This window comes from Melanotaenia boesemani, chromosome 8 (genome assembly GCF_017639745.1).
Source record: "Melanotaenia boesemani isolate fMelBoe1 chromosome 8, fMelBoe1.pri, whole genome shotgun sequence".
In the NCBI taxonomy this organism is placed as follows: Eukaryota; Metazoa; Chordata; class Actinopteri; order Atheriniformes; family Melanotaeniidae; genus Melanotaenia; species Melanotaenia boesemani.
In genome coordinates, this window is record NC_055689.1 from 18174921 (window position 1) to 18190248 (window position 15328).

The 15328-nt window shown below is 38.9% G+C and overlaps 2 protein-coding genes and 3 non-coding genes across 5 annotated transcripts; 4 read left to right on the top strand and 1 right to left on the bottom strand.

The window, feature by feature from the left end:
- Positions 1-555: 555 nt before the first annotated feature.
- Positions 556-627, top strand: trnap-agg. The gene has a single exon. It is a non-coding gene; the product is annotated as a tRNA-Pro (tRNA).
- A 281-nt stretch (positions 628-908) lies between these two features.
- trnaw-cca lies at positions 909-980 on the bottom strand. Its single transcript has one exon. It is a non-coding gene; the product is annotated as a tRNA-Trp (tRNA).
- Positions 981-1251: 271 nt separating this feature from the next.
- On the top strand, positions 1252-1323 carry trnag-ucc. The gene has a single exon. It is a non-coding gene; the product is annotated as a tRNA-Gly (tRNA).
- Positions 1324-2703: 1380 nt separating this feature from the next.
- kncn (kinocilin) lies at positions 2704-8007 on the top strand. Its single transcript, XM_041992321.1, has 5 exons — positions 2704-2934; positions 4214-4282; positions 4375-4446; positions 5800-5893; positions 7932-8007. Exons 1-5 carry the CDS (start codon positions 2781-2783, stop codon positions 8005-8007), a joined length of 465 nt encoding a protein of 154 aa, XP_041848255.1. The 5' UTR covers positions 2704-2780.
- A 2112-nt stretch (positions 8008-10119) lies between these two features.
- LOC121643887 (transmembrane protein 275) lies at positions 10120-13920 on the top strand. The gene is made up of 2 exons (XM_041991480.1): positions 10120-10621; positions 11636-13920. The coding sequence occupies exon 2, from the start codon at positions 11666-11668 to the stop codon at positions 12269-12271; it is 606 nt and encodes a 201-aa protein (XP_041847414.1). The 5' UTR covers positions 10120-10621; positions 11636-11665; the 3' UTR covers positions 12272-13920.
- Positions 13921-15328: the final 1408 nt, after the last annotated feature.

Below are 15328 nucleotides of genomic sequence, written 5' to 3' on the forward strand. Positions count from 1 at the left end.
GTTTGCTTAATTAAATTCCACAGTATAGACTGGCATACAGGGCTTGGCTACATGCTCTCAACTGCTGTCAGTTGCTTTTTGGTTTGTTGGTACCTTTTTCAGGTTGGTACCTTTCAACTTGCATGATATAAGATAAGTGTAACTCTTGTGCTGACCATAACAGGTAAGAGATCCGCTAATCCACTACAAAGACAACAAGATCATTCAAAGAAACTACAAAAGAGTACAAGATCATGCAGTAACCATGATATATCACTCCCACAACATTTCTATACTTTACTCACATGCATGTGTGAGACACTAATCTTACAGGTTATACCAGTAGAAACTCAGAAGTCAGTGAGCATACCAGTAGGCACACCAGGAGCAGGCAGGCTTATTCCTTAACTTCATGGACTTCAAAGATTTGATGAGTGCGTAACATTTTGTTGAAAAAGAAAAAAAAGAAAGAAAGAAAAAATAGCTTTAAGTTACTATATATTTATCGCTATCCCCCTGAGCTTCAAAATCACAGGAAATATTCTCAACACTGCAAATTCTACGAAATTGTTCGTCGGCTCGTTGGTCTAGGGGTATGATTCTCGCTTAGGGTGCGAGAGGTCCCGGGTTCAAATCCCGGACGAGCCCTCCTTTAGGTTTTCTTTTTTGTGAACGAATTACACATTAGAGCTGCAGCAGTCTGTTTGAGAAAGAGCTTTGCTAGCTGTGTTATTGTTGGCATCCCTGGAGCTGATGCTGCTTCTTCAGTACACCACAGCATGATGGCACAGGCCACCACAGACTGGAAGAAAATCTCCGGCAGTTTGCTGCCGACATTGAAGGATCTGTGCTTTCTCAGGAAGTGGTCTACTTAACCCCTCAATTTTGAGAAACTACACTAAAAAGAAAATAAATATTCAACAAAACTATGACCCCGACGTGATTTGAACACGCAACCTTCTGATCTGGAGTCAGACGCGCTACCGTTGCGCCACGAGGTCTGAAAACTTATACTGTAAATGGCGGGAGATATGCCAGTATGCGTAAAGTGTGTCATATGTGAAACACATATAGTGTGGTGCTAAAAACGCCAAAGGGGTTAGGGTTCGATCCCCGTACGGGCCAATTTTCTTTTGGACGATGTTGTTTAGCACACACCAGTGTGTGCAAGTTCTGTTTTGTAATCAATATAACAAAAACAACAAAAGACACTTTTCCGCCCAACATCACGTATCTCGTAAAAATCAACATGGATGCTCAAGGTGTCGCGTTGCGTTGGTGGTATAGTGGTTAGCATAGCTGCCTTCCAAGCAGTTGACCCGGGTTCGATTCCCGGCCAACGCATCATTTTTTTTTTTTTTTTATATTTTCTCTCTAAATGTGTATCTGCATTGCAGAAATAAACACCAGTTAAAGATGTTTGTTCAGCCAATGAACGTGATCATATTACATTTCCATTTACCTTCACTATCACGTTGAATTGAACTGTAATTGACTTACAAATTAGTTAAGGTAAAGTAATCAATAAAGTAACTGAGTTACTTTCTGGATGAAGTCGTAACTGTTAATTGGACCTTTTTTCAGTCACTAGTACAACACTGCCTGTGGGGGCAGTGCTATTTAAGGTTGCTGCACTTGGTCAGGTCCAGGTTATGTGCCCAAAGAATGAGGCCAGCTGACTACCTGAATGACCAGGTTATTTGATCAGCGGAGATTTTACTCCCTGATGGCAGGGACATGATTCAAGGTGACAATGCCAGGATTAATCGGGCTCCAATTGTAAAGAGCGGTTCACCGAGCATAAGACATCATTTTCACACATGGATTGACCATAAGTTAATCAGTACTGGCTGTTTCTGTCAACACACACACACACACACACACACACACACACACACACACACACACACACACACACACACACACACACACACACACACACACACACATCATATATGTAAATGGCTCTGGAAAAAGACAGAAGGAACTTCCTTGTACAGTGTGCCACCGTTTCTTCTCAACCCAGTACTGTATGATCATTTGTCACCCTATTCACTGGTGTTAATACTCCTTACCCTCGTTTTCCCTCTGTTGCCATGGATATGCTATTTCTATGGCAACTGCATGCCTTTGTTGATGGCCTTGGGCCCCCACCATAGTGCACTCTCTAAACCTTTCATTACACATTCCCGTCGAGCTTGCAGACAAATCACACAAGCTGCAAATGGTCTTACTTTAATTGTGGTCTTTTCTTTCTCTTTGGTCGCTGCACTTCTCTCTGTCATGTCTTTCTGCTACTCTGCTCTTGTAATCCTACTGCTGTGTCTTACTTTTAAGTCCTAATCTAATTGCATAAATGTGTCCAATCTCCAACACAGCCATGCATCAAGTTTAGTGTAAATGTTTTGTTAATTACACTCTAGGCATCCATTATTTACATTAAGAAACCAGACGTTGTCGCAGGTGGGATTGTGAGGACTGTGTTGAGATTTCTTGAATGACTCCATATCATATATAAGTAACCGCTCCAAGCTTTCTAATCTTCAGTGGCAATGGAAACCAGAGCTCCACTTTAAAGATGCATGAGACATCTTGAGAAACAGAATAGAGATGGAAGCGCTTTCAGTGAAAGTGTTACTGTGTCAGAGAGAATGAAAGAGACGAAGGGTTGAGGCTTGTGCAGATGACAGGGAGATTGCCACTGTGTTTGAGGGCCCAGAGTATACTGTCAGGGATAACTGTGTGTGAGTGAGTGTGTGTATGTGTGCATGTGTAGCAGGTGGGGGTCCTCCACCTGCTGAATGAACCCTGTCAGTGTTGGGGAGTATCATGGGCTACGAGTGGGCTCGGCCCTGCTCAGCATTGTGGCTGGCTGCATCATCATTGGGGTGTCCAGGGAATGTGACGCCGACGCTGTTGGAGGAATCTTCCTGGGAGCAGGAGGCCTCGGTGAGTGTGAGTAAAACTTTTTTTAGGGAGAGCTCATGCAGCATAGAAAAGATATTAAACTTTTACTGCTACTTGTTTTGAGCCTTTACTAAAATAAAACAAAGGGAAACTGATTGTTAGAGGATTCATTACAGTAACAGTGAATTTGCTATTAAATTTGTTGTAAATTATGCATGTTGTATGTTATAGACCCTCTGCATGCCTCAGTAGACACGTCTTTTGTTATTTAAACTTTTGAACTACCTCTGAAAACCCATGTGGATGCAGAGGAGCCTAAGAAATACACAACCTGAGTAACGACAAATATATATTTTTAGGGGAAGATTGACTTAGATTTACAGTAGGATAAATGAGACTCAATGTAATGACAAAGTGCATCTGATGACATGTATGTTTTGGTGAGTACAGGCTCATATTTGATTGGTGAACCAATGAAAATGTTTTGAAAAGCAATTTCAAGATCTGTGGCCTGTGACATTTTCCATCCAGTGTTAATCTGATACAACAGTGTAACCAGAACCAGCAGATAGTGAGAGGAGCTGCACCGCCAAGATAAAGATGTGTCTTAACTGGTTTCCTAGAAAGAGAGAAAGACAGAGAGAGAGAGAGAAAGAGAGAGAGAGCAAAGGGCATGGTGTTTGATCTCAGAAAGACAACATCAGTGTGCATACATAGTTAATGTGAAATACAATCTCTCTCTAATAACTTGATCAGCTTTTAATAATTAATTTGCCTTCCTAACATGCACACAAATTTACAAATCAAAATTGTTCACCACAGCATGACGGAGACATTCACTTGGCCATAAGTGTGCGACTGAGAAGCAGCTAATTATGTGTTTTTGGGGCTTGTGTACCACGATGCCGCCTCCGACACAGAGGCTGACTAATGAGTATGAACAGAGTGTTCTCGGCAGATTGTTTTCACTCCTTCTGCAGTTTCATGACATTTTAAGCACAGACATGCATCACAGCCACCCTCAGGAGCTGCCAGGCTGTAATGCCAGCTCTTCAGACTTATAAGGGAAATCAATAACTGTGCTGAATTGGAGTGCAGTGCCACTGAGAGGCACACAAGCCCTGCAGTTCACATATTACTTCCTACTTTGATTAGAATAGAAGTCACACACTGCATCTGGTACGCTGAACATAATCGTAAAGCTGAGATTAGAATTTGAAAACTGAAATTCAATCAAACAACCTTATTGTTTGTCTGTGTCTCAAAGGCAGAGTGATTAAGAAAGACAGGAATAAACAGGTGAATATTTACTTTTTATGCTTCCCAGGCCTGCTCATATCAATTTATCCCTTCATAAAAGCCTGGCTGAACATCAACCACATTCTCCCATCCTTTGGTAAGTGGATTTGATACATAAATGTGTTCCAACATGAACAAAAAGCAGCTTTTCTTTTTTTTTGTCTAAGCAATAATTTGCCTTTTTCTCAGGAAACTTCAGAGTGCACCCTACAGCAGCTAATCCTGCCCCTGAACAACCAGCTGAGACTCTAAGACGAGAGGGCAAGTTAAAATAATGTTGTTTTTGTTTTGTTTTGTTAAGGTTTTTTTTTGGGGGGGGGGGGGGTCTTTTTGAATAGAAAGACAAAATATTGCTGTAGGTAATGCTGGGTGAGCGGTCATCAGAAACAACAAATCATCTTTTTATAGTTCAATGGCATAATTAAGTTTTCCCTCTGTTTCATGATAACTTGTTTTGTCCTAAATGGAAAAAAATTGTGCTCAAAATGAACAGAATCAGATAATTAGTGTCTATTATCTGTCCGGAAAAGACAATGATGGGAGTGTCATGTTCTGCAGATGATCATCTGACAGTGCACAGACTTCTGAACACAGACACACAGTCAATTCATCTCATTAAAGACCAATGCATTTAATCTTATTATGACAAAAATTATAGGCCAAAGCATAAATGTTCACAACATGATCAGTTGTTGGAAATATGGTTCAGTCATGATTTGGTCTTTCTCACCGAGCAAACTCTTAATACATCCTCACTTTGTCTTTAGCTTCTTTACATTTAAATTTCTCATTTCCAACAGTTCAGGACCATAGAAGGCACCAGTACTTAGAGGATTATAAGTCGTTTAATCTTAATTCACTGTCTAAAAAGAAAAATCTAAACATTACTTTAAAACATTAATTACCTTTGACCTTACACTGGGATTGTGCAGCAAAGACTCTAAATACCACCTTTATTGGCTTACAGCATGCTCTCCATTTCCTTATTCTGTTACTCTTTTATGGGCTTGTGGTACTTGAGCACCTCATACTCATTAGTTTCCTCTACGGTCCTCCAGCAACAGAACCTGTCTAGAAGCAGATGTTAGCAACACGCTGAGACTAAAGGAGGCTGTTGTCATGTAGTCTGGGAATCTGAGCTGCCTGCCTAAGGGTGCATTCACATCAGGATAATTCGTGGGACTCAGTTTGATTAGGCAGGGAACCCCGAAAAATTATGTCCCTTTGGTTTGGTTTGCTTTCGCACTGCACTTTTCTCAAGAGAATCAAACTGCCTGGATGGGTGGGATGGGGGAAAAAGTTTTTTCTAGATGCATCCCAAAGCAGTCAAGGATCATGTCTACATGACTGCAACTGGGAAACATCTAGATCCCTGTCTGTTAAACTGTAGCCAGAGACTAATAGTTGCTTATAAGGAGCTGCGTACAGCTGTGTCTCACAACATAGATTTTTTTTTTTTGGGTGAATACAGGTGATAATCGACAATCATAATGTGGTAGATTTGCTCTTCCCTTTCTGTCGCCATCATGATACAATGCAGTTTTCATATTTAAACATGTAAAGTCAAACTCAGTGTTGAGACATGTTCTGTTTGCTTTCTTGTGATCCTGCCAGGAACTCAGAGTCAAATCCAACTGGAGCGTTCTAAGAGTCGTATGGGAACCTTTGTGGAGGGAGGACCGATTGCTGAGCCCAGCCCAGATGAAGGGTATGAAGCCATCACTGTCCATGTCTTGTTTATGTGCAGTTAATGTTGATTTCTGTCACACACAAGAGTAAGTATATGTGTAGTATTCATAAAGTGTAAGAAACTATAAATATGAATGGCTCATCCGACTTGAAGTCCAGTGACTTGGAGCCACTCATTTCCTAATCTTAAACATCTCTTCTCTATTGTTGAGATACCATGAATACTATTTTTTATTTATCAATATCAAAGTCAGTCAAATTTCTACATGGAGGATGTTGTAAGTTAATAAAAATGTGTTCTGGGAAACATTTTACTTCCTCCAGAAATATTAGGCTCAAACAAATATCCAATCTTTGTTCATGGGGGAAATAAATGAAACTCATATTCTCACCTATTGCTTTTTGCCAACACAGATACTTAATATTGAATATGCCATATGAATGTAACCATCACGTTTATAGTGACAACTTCAAAAGGACAACTTTCTTGAGGAATGTAATTATTCTTTAATTTCACTATTGTGATTAATACTTTTTGTATGCTGAAGACTCTAAGCCCCCCAATAATACATCAGTCATTTTGTTCACAGTGTGCAAATGTGGCGTGCAAAGCTGCAGCTGGCTTTATGCCAGATATTAATGTCTATTAATGAACAAAAACATTTAAAAGGTTAAAAGTGCTGTAACGTGTATTAGACTAACTTAAAACCAACAAAAAACGCCACTTAATTAAGCTAAACTAAAAAAACAAAGAGAATATTGACAGAAGAATTTCTTTTATTTTGTTTTATCATTTATTTATTTATTGCTGTTCTAAACCAGGGGTAGCCAACGTTGGTCCTCGAGGGCACCAATCCGGCAGGTTTTCCAGATTTCCGTGCTCCAACACACCTGACTTAAACTAACGAGTCATTGTGGAGATCCTTATAGGCTGTTGGATCCATTTAATTTGAGTCAGGTGTGCCAGAGCAGGGAAATCTGGAAAACCTGCTGGATTGGTGCCCTCGAGGACCAACGTTGGCTGCCCCTGTTCTAAACATTTTTAGGGTGTCTTTTCATCAATTTTTGCCTCTCACACGACATTATTCCTCTCCATTACTTGGCTCAACTAGGCTACTGGGTTGATTATAATTAGATAATGATGTCATTTAGTGACATTTGGGACAGCCTTTAGCTACCTTCCTTACTGAGAAGTTGTCAAAAGGGATTTCCACAATGAAGGTAGAACAGTTAGCTAGCTAGTTGCTAGTCTCAGGGTAAAGCATTAATGTTCCAGTTGTTTTTTCATTTATATACAAAGTCCAGCAACACAACTGATATGTGATTTTAGACATTTTCTGAGCAGAAAACTGATAACAAAAAAAAAAAACCCCCCCAAAAAAAAGCAAAACAAACAAAAAAAAAAAGTCTTAACAGTCCATATCTACAATTTAGTAAAACACGATTCTCACTTTTTTAATATGTCCTATGCAAGTATAGCCTTCTGTCTAAGATCTGCTTCCATGTAAATCTGAATTTTAAAATCAAGGGTATTAAGCTGATTTCAACCCTTTAACTCTGCAGCATCTTATCAGTTTGTAGCAGAGAATATAAAGCCAGGTGGGCATTACATGTATCATTATTTGTTTATTTTGTCATTTAAATTATATTTATTGTAAAACTGTCAGAACAATAAAACAAGAGAATTAGATATGAATTTTCAAGTAATTTAAAAGAGAAAATGGAAGCATTTTGAGAGTGAACATTTTAAGTTATCAACTCTTTTTCTTAATCAGCCACTTCAGATGATGTTGATATAGAAAACCCAGATACTTTATCATTCTCTAACAATAATAATAATTAAAAAAAAAACATTACATCATATAATAAATGATGGACGGAGAATGAAGTGCTGGTTGTCCCAATACCAGGAAGATGTGCTTTTAACAGATTCCTCCACACAAATTATTTTCTGAATATTCACATTTCTTTTTAATCGTTTTCTCAGTTCTGTCCCACACTGACACACACCATATAACACTTCTTGCTTGTGTGACTCATTCGGTGGTCTGTTACAGGACTTCTTCAGACATGCCAGATGTCTTATCAAGGCGCAAACTGAAACAGTCACCCTCTGATCAAGACCTGCCGTGACGTCATCATGTGACATGACTGGCCAATAAAGACATCCTGCACCACTATTCCTTCTTTTCTGTACACTTGTTTCATATTAACTGTTGTTGACATCATCATATATAAATCATATGGTCAAGTAAACCTTTCAAGATTAAATTATGGTTATTGTTGGATTATTGCCTCGCTTCCTGACACTGAGTGAAGCAAATTACGCCCAGTAGTTCAATTAGTGTGCCACTTATCTCACTGTAATAGAATTAAAAAAAATTATGAGATGATGGATTCATACGTTGTTCAGCTCAAGCTCCAGCTGGCCGAAAAAGGAAAAAGAAAAAGCAAACATGTGCCTGTGTACACACAAACAACCACATCTTTTAAATGCACATGGTGACCTGCATCCTACTGTGGAACATAATAGACTAATATTCAGGACAGACCAGGGAGCGTGGCGGCTGCATGAAAAGCAGTGAGGAGATGGAGGCTGTGTCCTTACTAAAAAAGGGTCACATGCTGGTAGACTGAATAATTCTGTGTTGATAAGAATTAGCAACGGGATCCTGGTGAATCATGATGACAGCCAGCAACTTGATTGTCAAATCAAAATGCCTCAAAACAATCCCGTTGTGTCTCCAAGAAGTTAAATCATGGCTGTGCACATCATCTGTACACCATTCAGGGTGTTTTTGAATGTTTAAATGCTTTTACCAAAATAAATTAATTAATTAAAAAAAAAATTAAGCTTTAATGTTTAATCTATTAAACCAGGCGAAAACAAAAATAAATGCTTGCAGTGTACTTACAGTTTGTTGTTTACATACATTTGAAAGCATGCTTCATACTCTCAGAACTATACACATTAATAACATTCACACACACAAAATGGGCAAAACCATTCAATTTTACAGCAAAATGGAACTTTACATTCAAAACAATGCTATTTTTTCTCCAAATGGTATTTTGTTTTCAAATACCATATGAAATACCATCATCATAATGACTTAGGCCTTTTATTTTGTTTAGTGTTACAGACAGTGAATACATGAGTGTGTTGTCAAATATTTTAGAATGTTTTTATACTCAGAACACACAAATACACGGTACAAATACATCTTATTTTTCCCATAAAAAACTATGTACACAGTGAACATCCCAACTAACATAAAGTTACACATACAGTGGCCCACATACACACACACACACACACACACACACACACAAAAAAAAAAAAAAAAAAAAGAATTTACTGTGTTCAGTTACAGTAAATAAGAAAAACTATGCTGTTTCGGTCTGGCCACATCCACATCATAAGCAATGCTTTCCCTGGCCAAGCAGCAAGGGACATATTGCCTTGCATGGCGAATCCAACCATGGAAAGCTTCACCTGCTCTGAATTGCATTTTAAATGGCACCCTGTAGACCTGCTTCATCCTCAGATTATTTATGTGCAAGACACAGACACAGAATTGTGTGTAGTGTTTTGAAAAGAGTGTGTTTTAGAAGCGCAATTTGAGTGTAAGGCAGGAATTGTGCTTGTAGTTTAGCTGAAGTGGTTGGGGAGGTTGGTGCATGAGTTACATTTTGTAGTCATTGTGTCTCAAGTACCAGTATTTGTGTGTTAACAATTGAGAAAAACTGTAACTGCCAAGAGTTAGGGGATTAAAAAAATAGCTGACTTTTGATTCCTGGTAGAGAAACAGAGAAAGAAACATATTTTTAAAAAGTGCTGTTTTAGGAAGTGATATATTTTAGAGATAAACTGACAGCATCATCACATGCTTGGTGATCATCATGGACAGCCATGATGGCCCAAATCTTTAAGGTCAGAAGTAAACCAAATACAGTCTGAATACTTCTGCTGAGTCTAACAAAGTGCTGGGTCTGACAAAGTCAAGTCTGGGTGCTGATCTATCCATGTCTGGATCTTCAGTCAGTCCAAACAGGGTCAAATAAACCCCGCAAACCTGTCTTCCAACCCAAATTGGACCAGAAACCTAAACCGGCCAAATTCATCAGCAACACGTAGTCTAAATGGAAACTGCTGAGAGAGAGCAACAGTCTTCACCTTTATCACCCCGCCCCCTCCACATGCACTAAGCTACGCAGTGGTGATGGATGCATGGTGACGCGGAGACAGGGGAGTCGCATCCAGCGGTCCAGAAAGAAGGGAACACGCTATGTGCGACACATCACATATAAACTCATAAAATATGACGACCTCACACCGACTACTGGGAAGGTGCTTCGCACACACCGGGGGCTTTATTTCATTTCCGTTGCAGGGATGACCTGGCAGGTGCTACAAGCTCTCATCTGGTCCACATCAGGAGTAGCGCGCGGTGCTGCGTCTGCGTGTCACCTCAAAAGAAATGCCGTCTCACCGAAGTGATCATCTATTTCCTGGCGGATTTTATGCCACAGCAAGCAGGATCGTCTTGCATTGTGTTTCTCGAGTCACAGACTGAATTTGACTTGTGTCCCCAGGACTGAAAAAGCTTCGAAAGCCGGATGCAAAAACCTTCGTTTGGTGCTTATGCAGCCTTGTCAGTAATTACACCCCACAGCTAAACCGGGAGTCACCCTATAAATCGACTGATTAAACAATGGAAAGACCTTCAATATGTCGACCTAGAGGGTAAGACTTTTTTTTTTCACCCCGCAGTTTAATTTTTCAGGAATGTAACATCAGGGCAGTGGATGTGTCCCGAGCCAATGCGCTTCACTTTGTTATAGTCTATTTCTAAAAAGATTTAATGACTTAAAATGATTTAATGATTTAATTAAAAAAAAAAAAAAAGAAATTAATTTTAAAAAGAAAAAAGAAGAAATATAATGAAAAAAAGTCTCCATCTCATTTTCCCATTTCCCCCTATCATTTCTTCTGGATGCTTGTTGTAGAATTAAATAAAATAGATCTTTTGGCTGGAATTTAACTTGCAGATTCTTAAAGGGAATGAATCAAACACATTTAAGTTTGCAGATCAGGAGAAAATACACAGAAATGCTGACTAGACATGTTCAGTTTATTTGCTTTCATTTATTGAATCTGAGATGCTCATTTATCTTGCACCATTCTGTGGTCATGGGGAAGCTGAAGCCTAACCTAACTCAGCATTATGGCGGGTGGGTCACCGGTGGCCTGTGCTCTGGTTTTCAGCTTGTTTGTTGTTTGTTTGTTTGTTTTTGCTTGTCTACCTGAATTGAATTGTTGTCAGTGTCATTGTTATTTCAGAGTTGAATTTTAAAACAAGGATACTAAATGATGCCATAGTCGAGTTAGGTTAATGTCCAGGCAGTAAACCAGATCATGTAAAACAACATTCAGGTGTCACCAGTTTATAAGTGCCACTCAAATGTCAGTTTTAACTGTCCCACTGACCTTCAGTAAATTGAGGCCACTGCTTTCTGCTTGTATCTCATCAATAATCATTGTGAGCTATTTGCCAGTTTACAGCCTCTCCTGATATTTGTAATTTAGAGAAGTAGCAGTGTAGTGATGAATGATCAGAGCTCAGTGATGGATTGCTCTGTCTTTTAGGAAGGACACTACACTGTGCTCACTCTAAATAGATGTCAAATCCTAGTGCTTACAGCAAGAGTGGTGCATTACATGCTGATGTTTATTTTCTTTTATTTTTTGTCTAAAAAGATAGAAGAGAGAAGGCCTGGAGTTGAAGCCATGGTCATCACTGATAGAAACAATGACACCCCTGTGCCTAAAAAGGATTCCCAGAAGAAGAGGAAGTCTCGTCCTCATGGCCTGCCCTCTCCTGCACTCTGCTGTGCCTGTGGCCTATGCATCATGCTGGCAGGACTCAACATCACCCTGGTGGGAGCATTTGCCTTCAGCACATTGGTGCCTTCTGCCAATCCCCCTATAATCATTGGACCTGTCCTGCTGCTGGTAGCTTTCTCTTTTTTTGGAGCCTGTTGCGTGTGCAGCCGTCTCCCTCCTCCCAACAGCTCACGAGGGTCTAAAGTGGGTGCCAGGGGCACAGGATTGATGGGACGTGGCGGGCTGGCTGGTGGGGCAGCATTTGAAATAGAGACAAGTGAGCACACGCTCCAGGACACTACAGCTGTGCAGCTGAGCCCCACATCCTCTCCTGGATCATCCCGGGCCTCCAGCGCAGAGATAGAGACCCCTGATGCAGGATCTTGCAAGATTTTCACCATGGAGACCAACGGTCCTTCTTGTGTTTCTGCTACAGCGGTATATTCAGCCTCAGCAGCAGCAGGCAGGGAGGTGAAGCTCAACCTGCCACGTGAAGAAGTGGTCACCTAGCAGAGCAGGAACTCATCCAAAGCCAGAGTTCTAGCAGTGTAAATATCCATCTGATTCGAGGGCTTGGTGGGAGTGATTGTGTCTTAATGTTTACCTAGTGCCATCTGTCTAGTCGTGACAAATTGTCAAGGGTATGATTTTAATTTCTCTTGCTGTTCAACAAGTCAGTAGCATGCAAATTTAATAAAACATTAGTATTTTGGATCATTGGTATTGGAATTTAAATTCCTACCTCTGTTGTGCTGTTTCCTTTTAGGTCTGTTTTAAACATGGGGCATTATGAACAATTTTCATGTAGAAATCTAAGCATCAGAAATATTAAGTATTTATTTTTCTCTGTTACTGTGGTTAGTCACATTCTGTCAGCTCAGATTGCAGAAAGTTCAATAGAAATTTTTGATGAGTGATTAATTCTGAAAAGATTACATGTGAAAGGCCAACAGCTGATCTTCACAGGTGACATTTGGCATTTTGTGTGCCATGCTCAGCCCTGAACTTGTTTTGGGGCCTATGATATTTTTTAGGTCAAAGGGGCCCCAAAGCAATATTGTTCAGCAAATATTCAACTTTTGGCACAACTGTGTGATGGCACAATGCTATAGGCAATGAGTTTGCAGTACTTTTACATGCAACTGTGCACAGTTTTGGATCTTGGAGGCATTATACTTGTAGTTTGATGTAGCTTTTGTCATCACACCAACCATAACACTGTGAATATTATGTTTCGCTCCATGGTCTCAACAGCTTCTAATAATGTGCAAAGTTAGTTGCAGCTTCCATGCTCATTATATATATATATTTTTTTCCCCCCCAGCAGAGTGGAAAAGGAGTTTAGGCCATGATGACTCTTGGGTCATGTCAAACTTAAATTTATAGCGGGACTCAATTTAAACAGTATATTTTCTGAATTTTAAACACATGAATTTCACAATACGCATTTACCTCAGCTGCACTACTATTTATAATATTGGAAAGCCAAGGCATTAAACAGAGTTTAGATATTCAGATTACTTTTTAATTACTTATTAAAAATAATCTGTTTTACCGTCACTGTGATGTCTTCTTGTCATTCATACAGTAGGCCTAACTGGTCATAGGAGACATTTAAACCCTGTTCTCCTTTGAAAGGAAAGTTGCCTTAGACTGAAATATCAGGATCAATTTAATGAGGGCTATATAAAAGTGCACAACAGCAGTTTTCTTCAGAAAGCCATTGCTTGGCTCTGAATTTATAGGAAAGCCTCAACAAGTTTTGGTTTTTGTGAGTGTTATAAATGCATGTGAATGGCTTAAGTGTTACATCTAACAGACATATAGAATAGCAGCAGAGTAAACATCTGCATACATCCACATTCCTTGTACACTTAAATTATTTATGATGCAGTTTTCCTATCAAAGCACAGTTTCATGCCAAATGAGAGTGCTTTGCCCAATTTTGCATGTTTAGAAAAAGAAATGTGGAAATGCAAATACCCCTGAATTATTGATGTTTTCTGTGTTTTTGATTTGTGTAGCACTTAAACAGAAACTGGGGAAAAAAGAAAACATGTAAAGGCTGAAATATTTTTGTAAAGATTATGATATCAAGTAACCAACTCAAATGTGAATACTTCAAAAGTCCAATATAAATAAATAAATAAATAATAATAATAAACAGCTCTTTCAGTAAACCATGAGATTGGTGGTTATGTATATGAGATGTGTCACTGTATATTTGTTATATTGCACTTAGTGCCATATGAGCACAAAATGTAAATAATCTGGAAAAAAAGAAAAGAAAAATATTCCTCATTATGGGAAAACATTAACTATTTATCATAAATAAGATGGTTATATTATGTGAAAAGTAACACAAAGTTTTTAAAAGCAAATAGCCACTGGTATTTAATCCATAAAAGTATGTCCAAAGTATGTAACCACTATTGCACAAAGACCTGAGATGCTTCATTTATAATATAAAGAAAACCATTTGTGAGTGTTTATTGACCGAACAACCAATAAATTTGGCATAGTCATCACATGTAATGCTATTGTGTCTTTTACATCCTCTTCATAAAATATAAACAGTGTGGAGAGACAGAAGTTCCTACCCATGTAAGCATCTACAACACCTTGCTTAATGAATGCTGCATAATGATAAGGAATGCTGGTACTCATGTGGAAATAACAGAATTTTTCTTATGAAATGTGCTGGAATGGTGATGTTGATGTAGAGTGATCACCTGCAGCCAAATGTGCAGCTGTTTGCACTAGTATACTAGTGCAGTTCATGATCATTTTCTAAACTTAGCTCTCCAGTGTTAGCTACCCAGCACTATTTCCCATGTCATGTTATTTATTTTGTTTGTTTTTGTTGTTATAGGGGTTATTTTCAGGCTACTTATCTTTTGGTAATATCCCGTAACAATAAACATTAAGTATTCAATCCAAACGTAATTTTTACTTACTTGCATGTACAAACATAATTTTGAAGGAGTGTGTCCTCTGAGTACATTACATGGGGCCTTCACCAAGATAAGGGTCAGTTTACACTGGATATTTGTTAGAATTTTACTGTCTAAACTTGATGTGGCACCTGGGAGGAAAGGCCCATGCGCCCCTTAAGCGATCCCTTTGGCTCACCTTTGCCCAGGTAAAAGATAGTGTATAAAGAGCTTGTGTCAAATTTCATTTATTGTAGATAAATTCAACAATCATTATTCCTGAATAGGTCCTGTGTTTATTAGATATCATCACAAAATGAAATTTTTCATGTTTTTTGTAATAATGAGCAGTGAAAAAAACTTAAATACATTGCTTTCAATTATACAAAACATGGAACAGCAGGTCGCTTGAAGAAGTAGTCAACATTACTTGTTAATCTTTTGTCAAAACTGATTTATCAGTTTAATGTTTTACACTATTCATGCCACATCACACAGAAAATCCAAGGCAGAGTGGCTGAAAATCTGGCACAAAGGACAAAAAATGTGGCCTTGTTTCCTAATGTACTATATGAAGATTGCTTTAAGCAAAGAGTTAAATATGAGCTCCATCTAGCTCCTCTCTGCAGTGGTC

Excerpts from the sequence above, each read along its gene's own strand:
- LOC121643887 (XM_041991480.1), top strand. The coding sequence starts at position 11,666 with ATGGTCATCACTGATAGAAACAATGACACCCCTGTGCCTAAAAAGGAT.
- kncn (XM_041992321.1), top strand. The coding sequence starts at position 2,781 with ATGAACCCTGTCAGTGTTGGGGAGTATCATGGGCTACGAGTGGGCTCG. Across the intron at positions 2,935-4,213 it reads AGCAGGAGGCCTCGGTGAGT|GCCTGCTCATATCAATTTAT; the intron begins GTGAGTAAAACT and ends TATGCTTCCCAG. Across the intron at positions 5,894-7,931 it reads GAGCCCAGCCCAGATGAAGG|GACTTCTTCAGACATGCCAG; the intron begins GTATGAAGCCAT and ends GGTCTGTTACAG.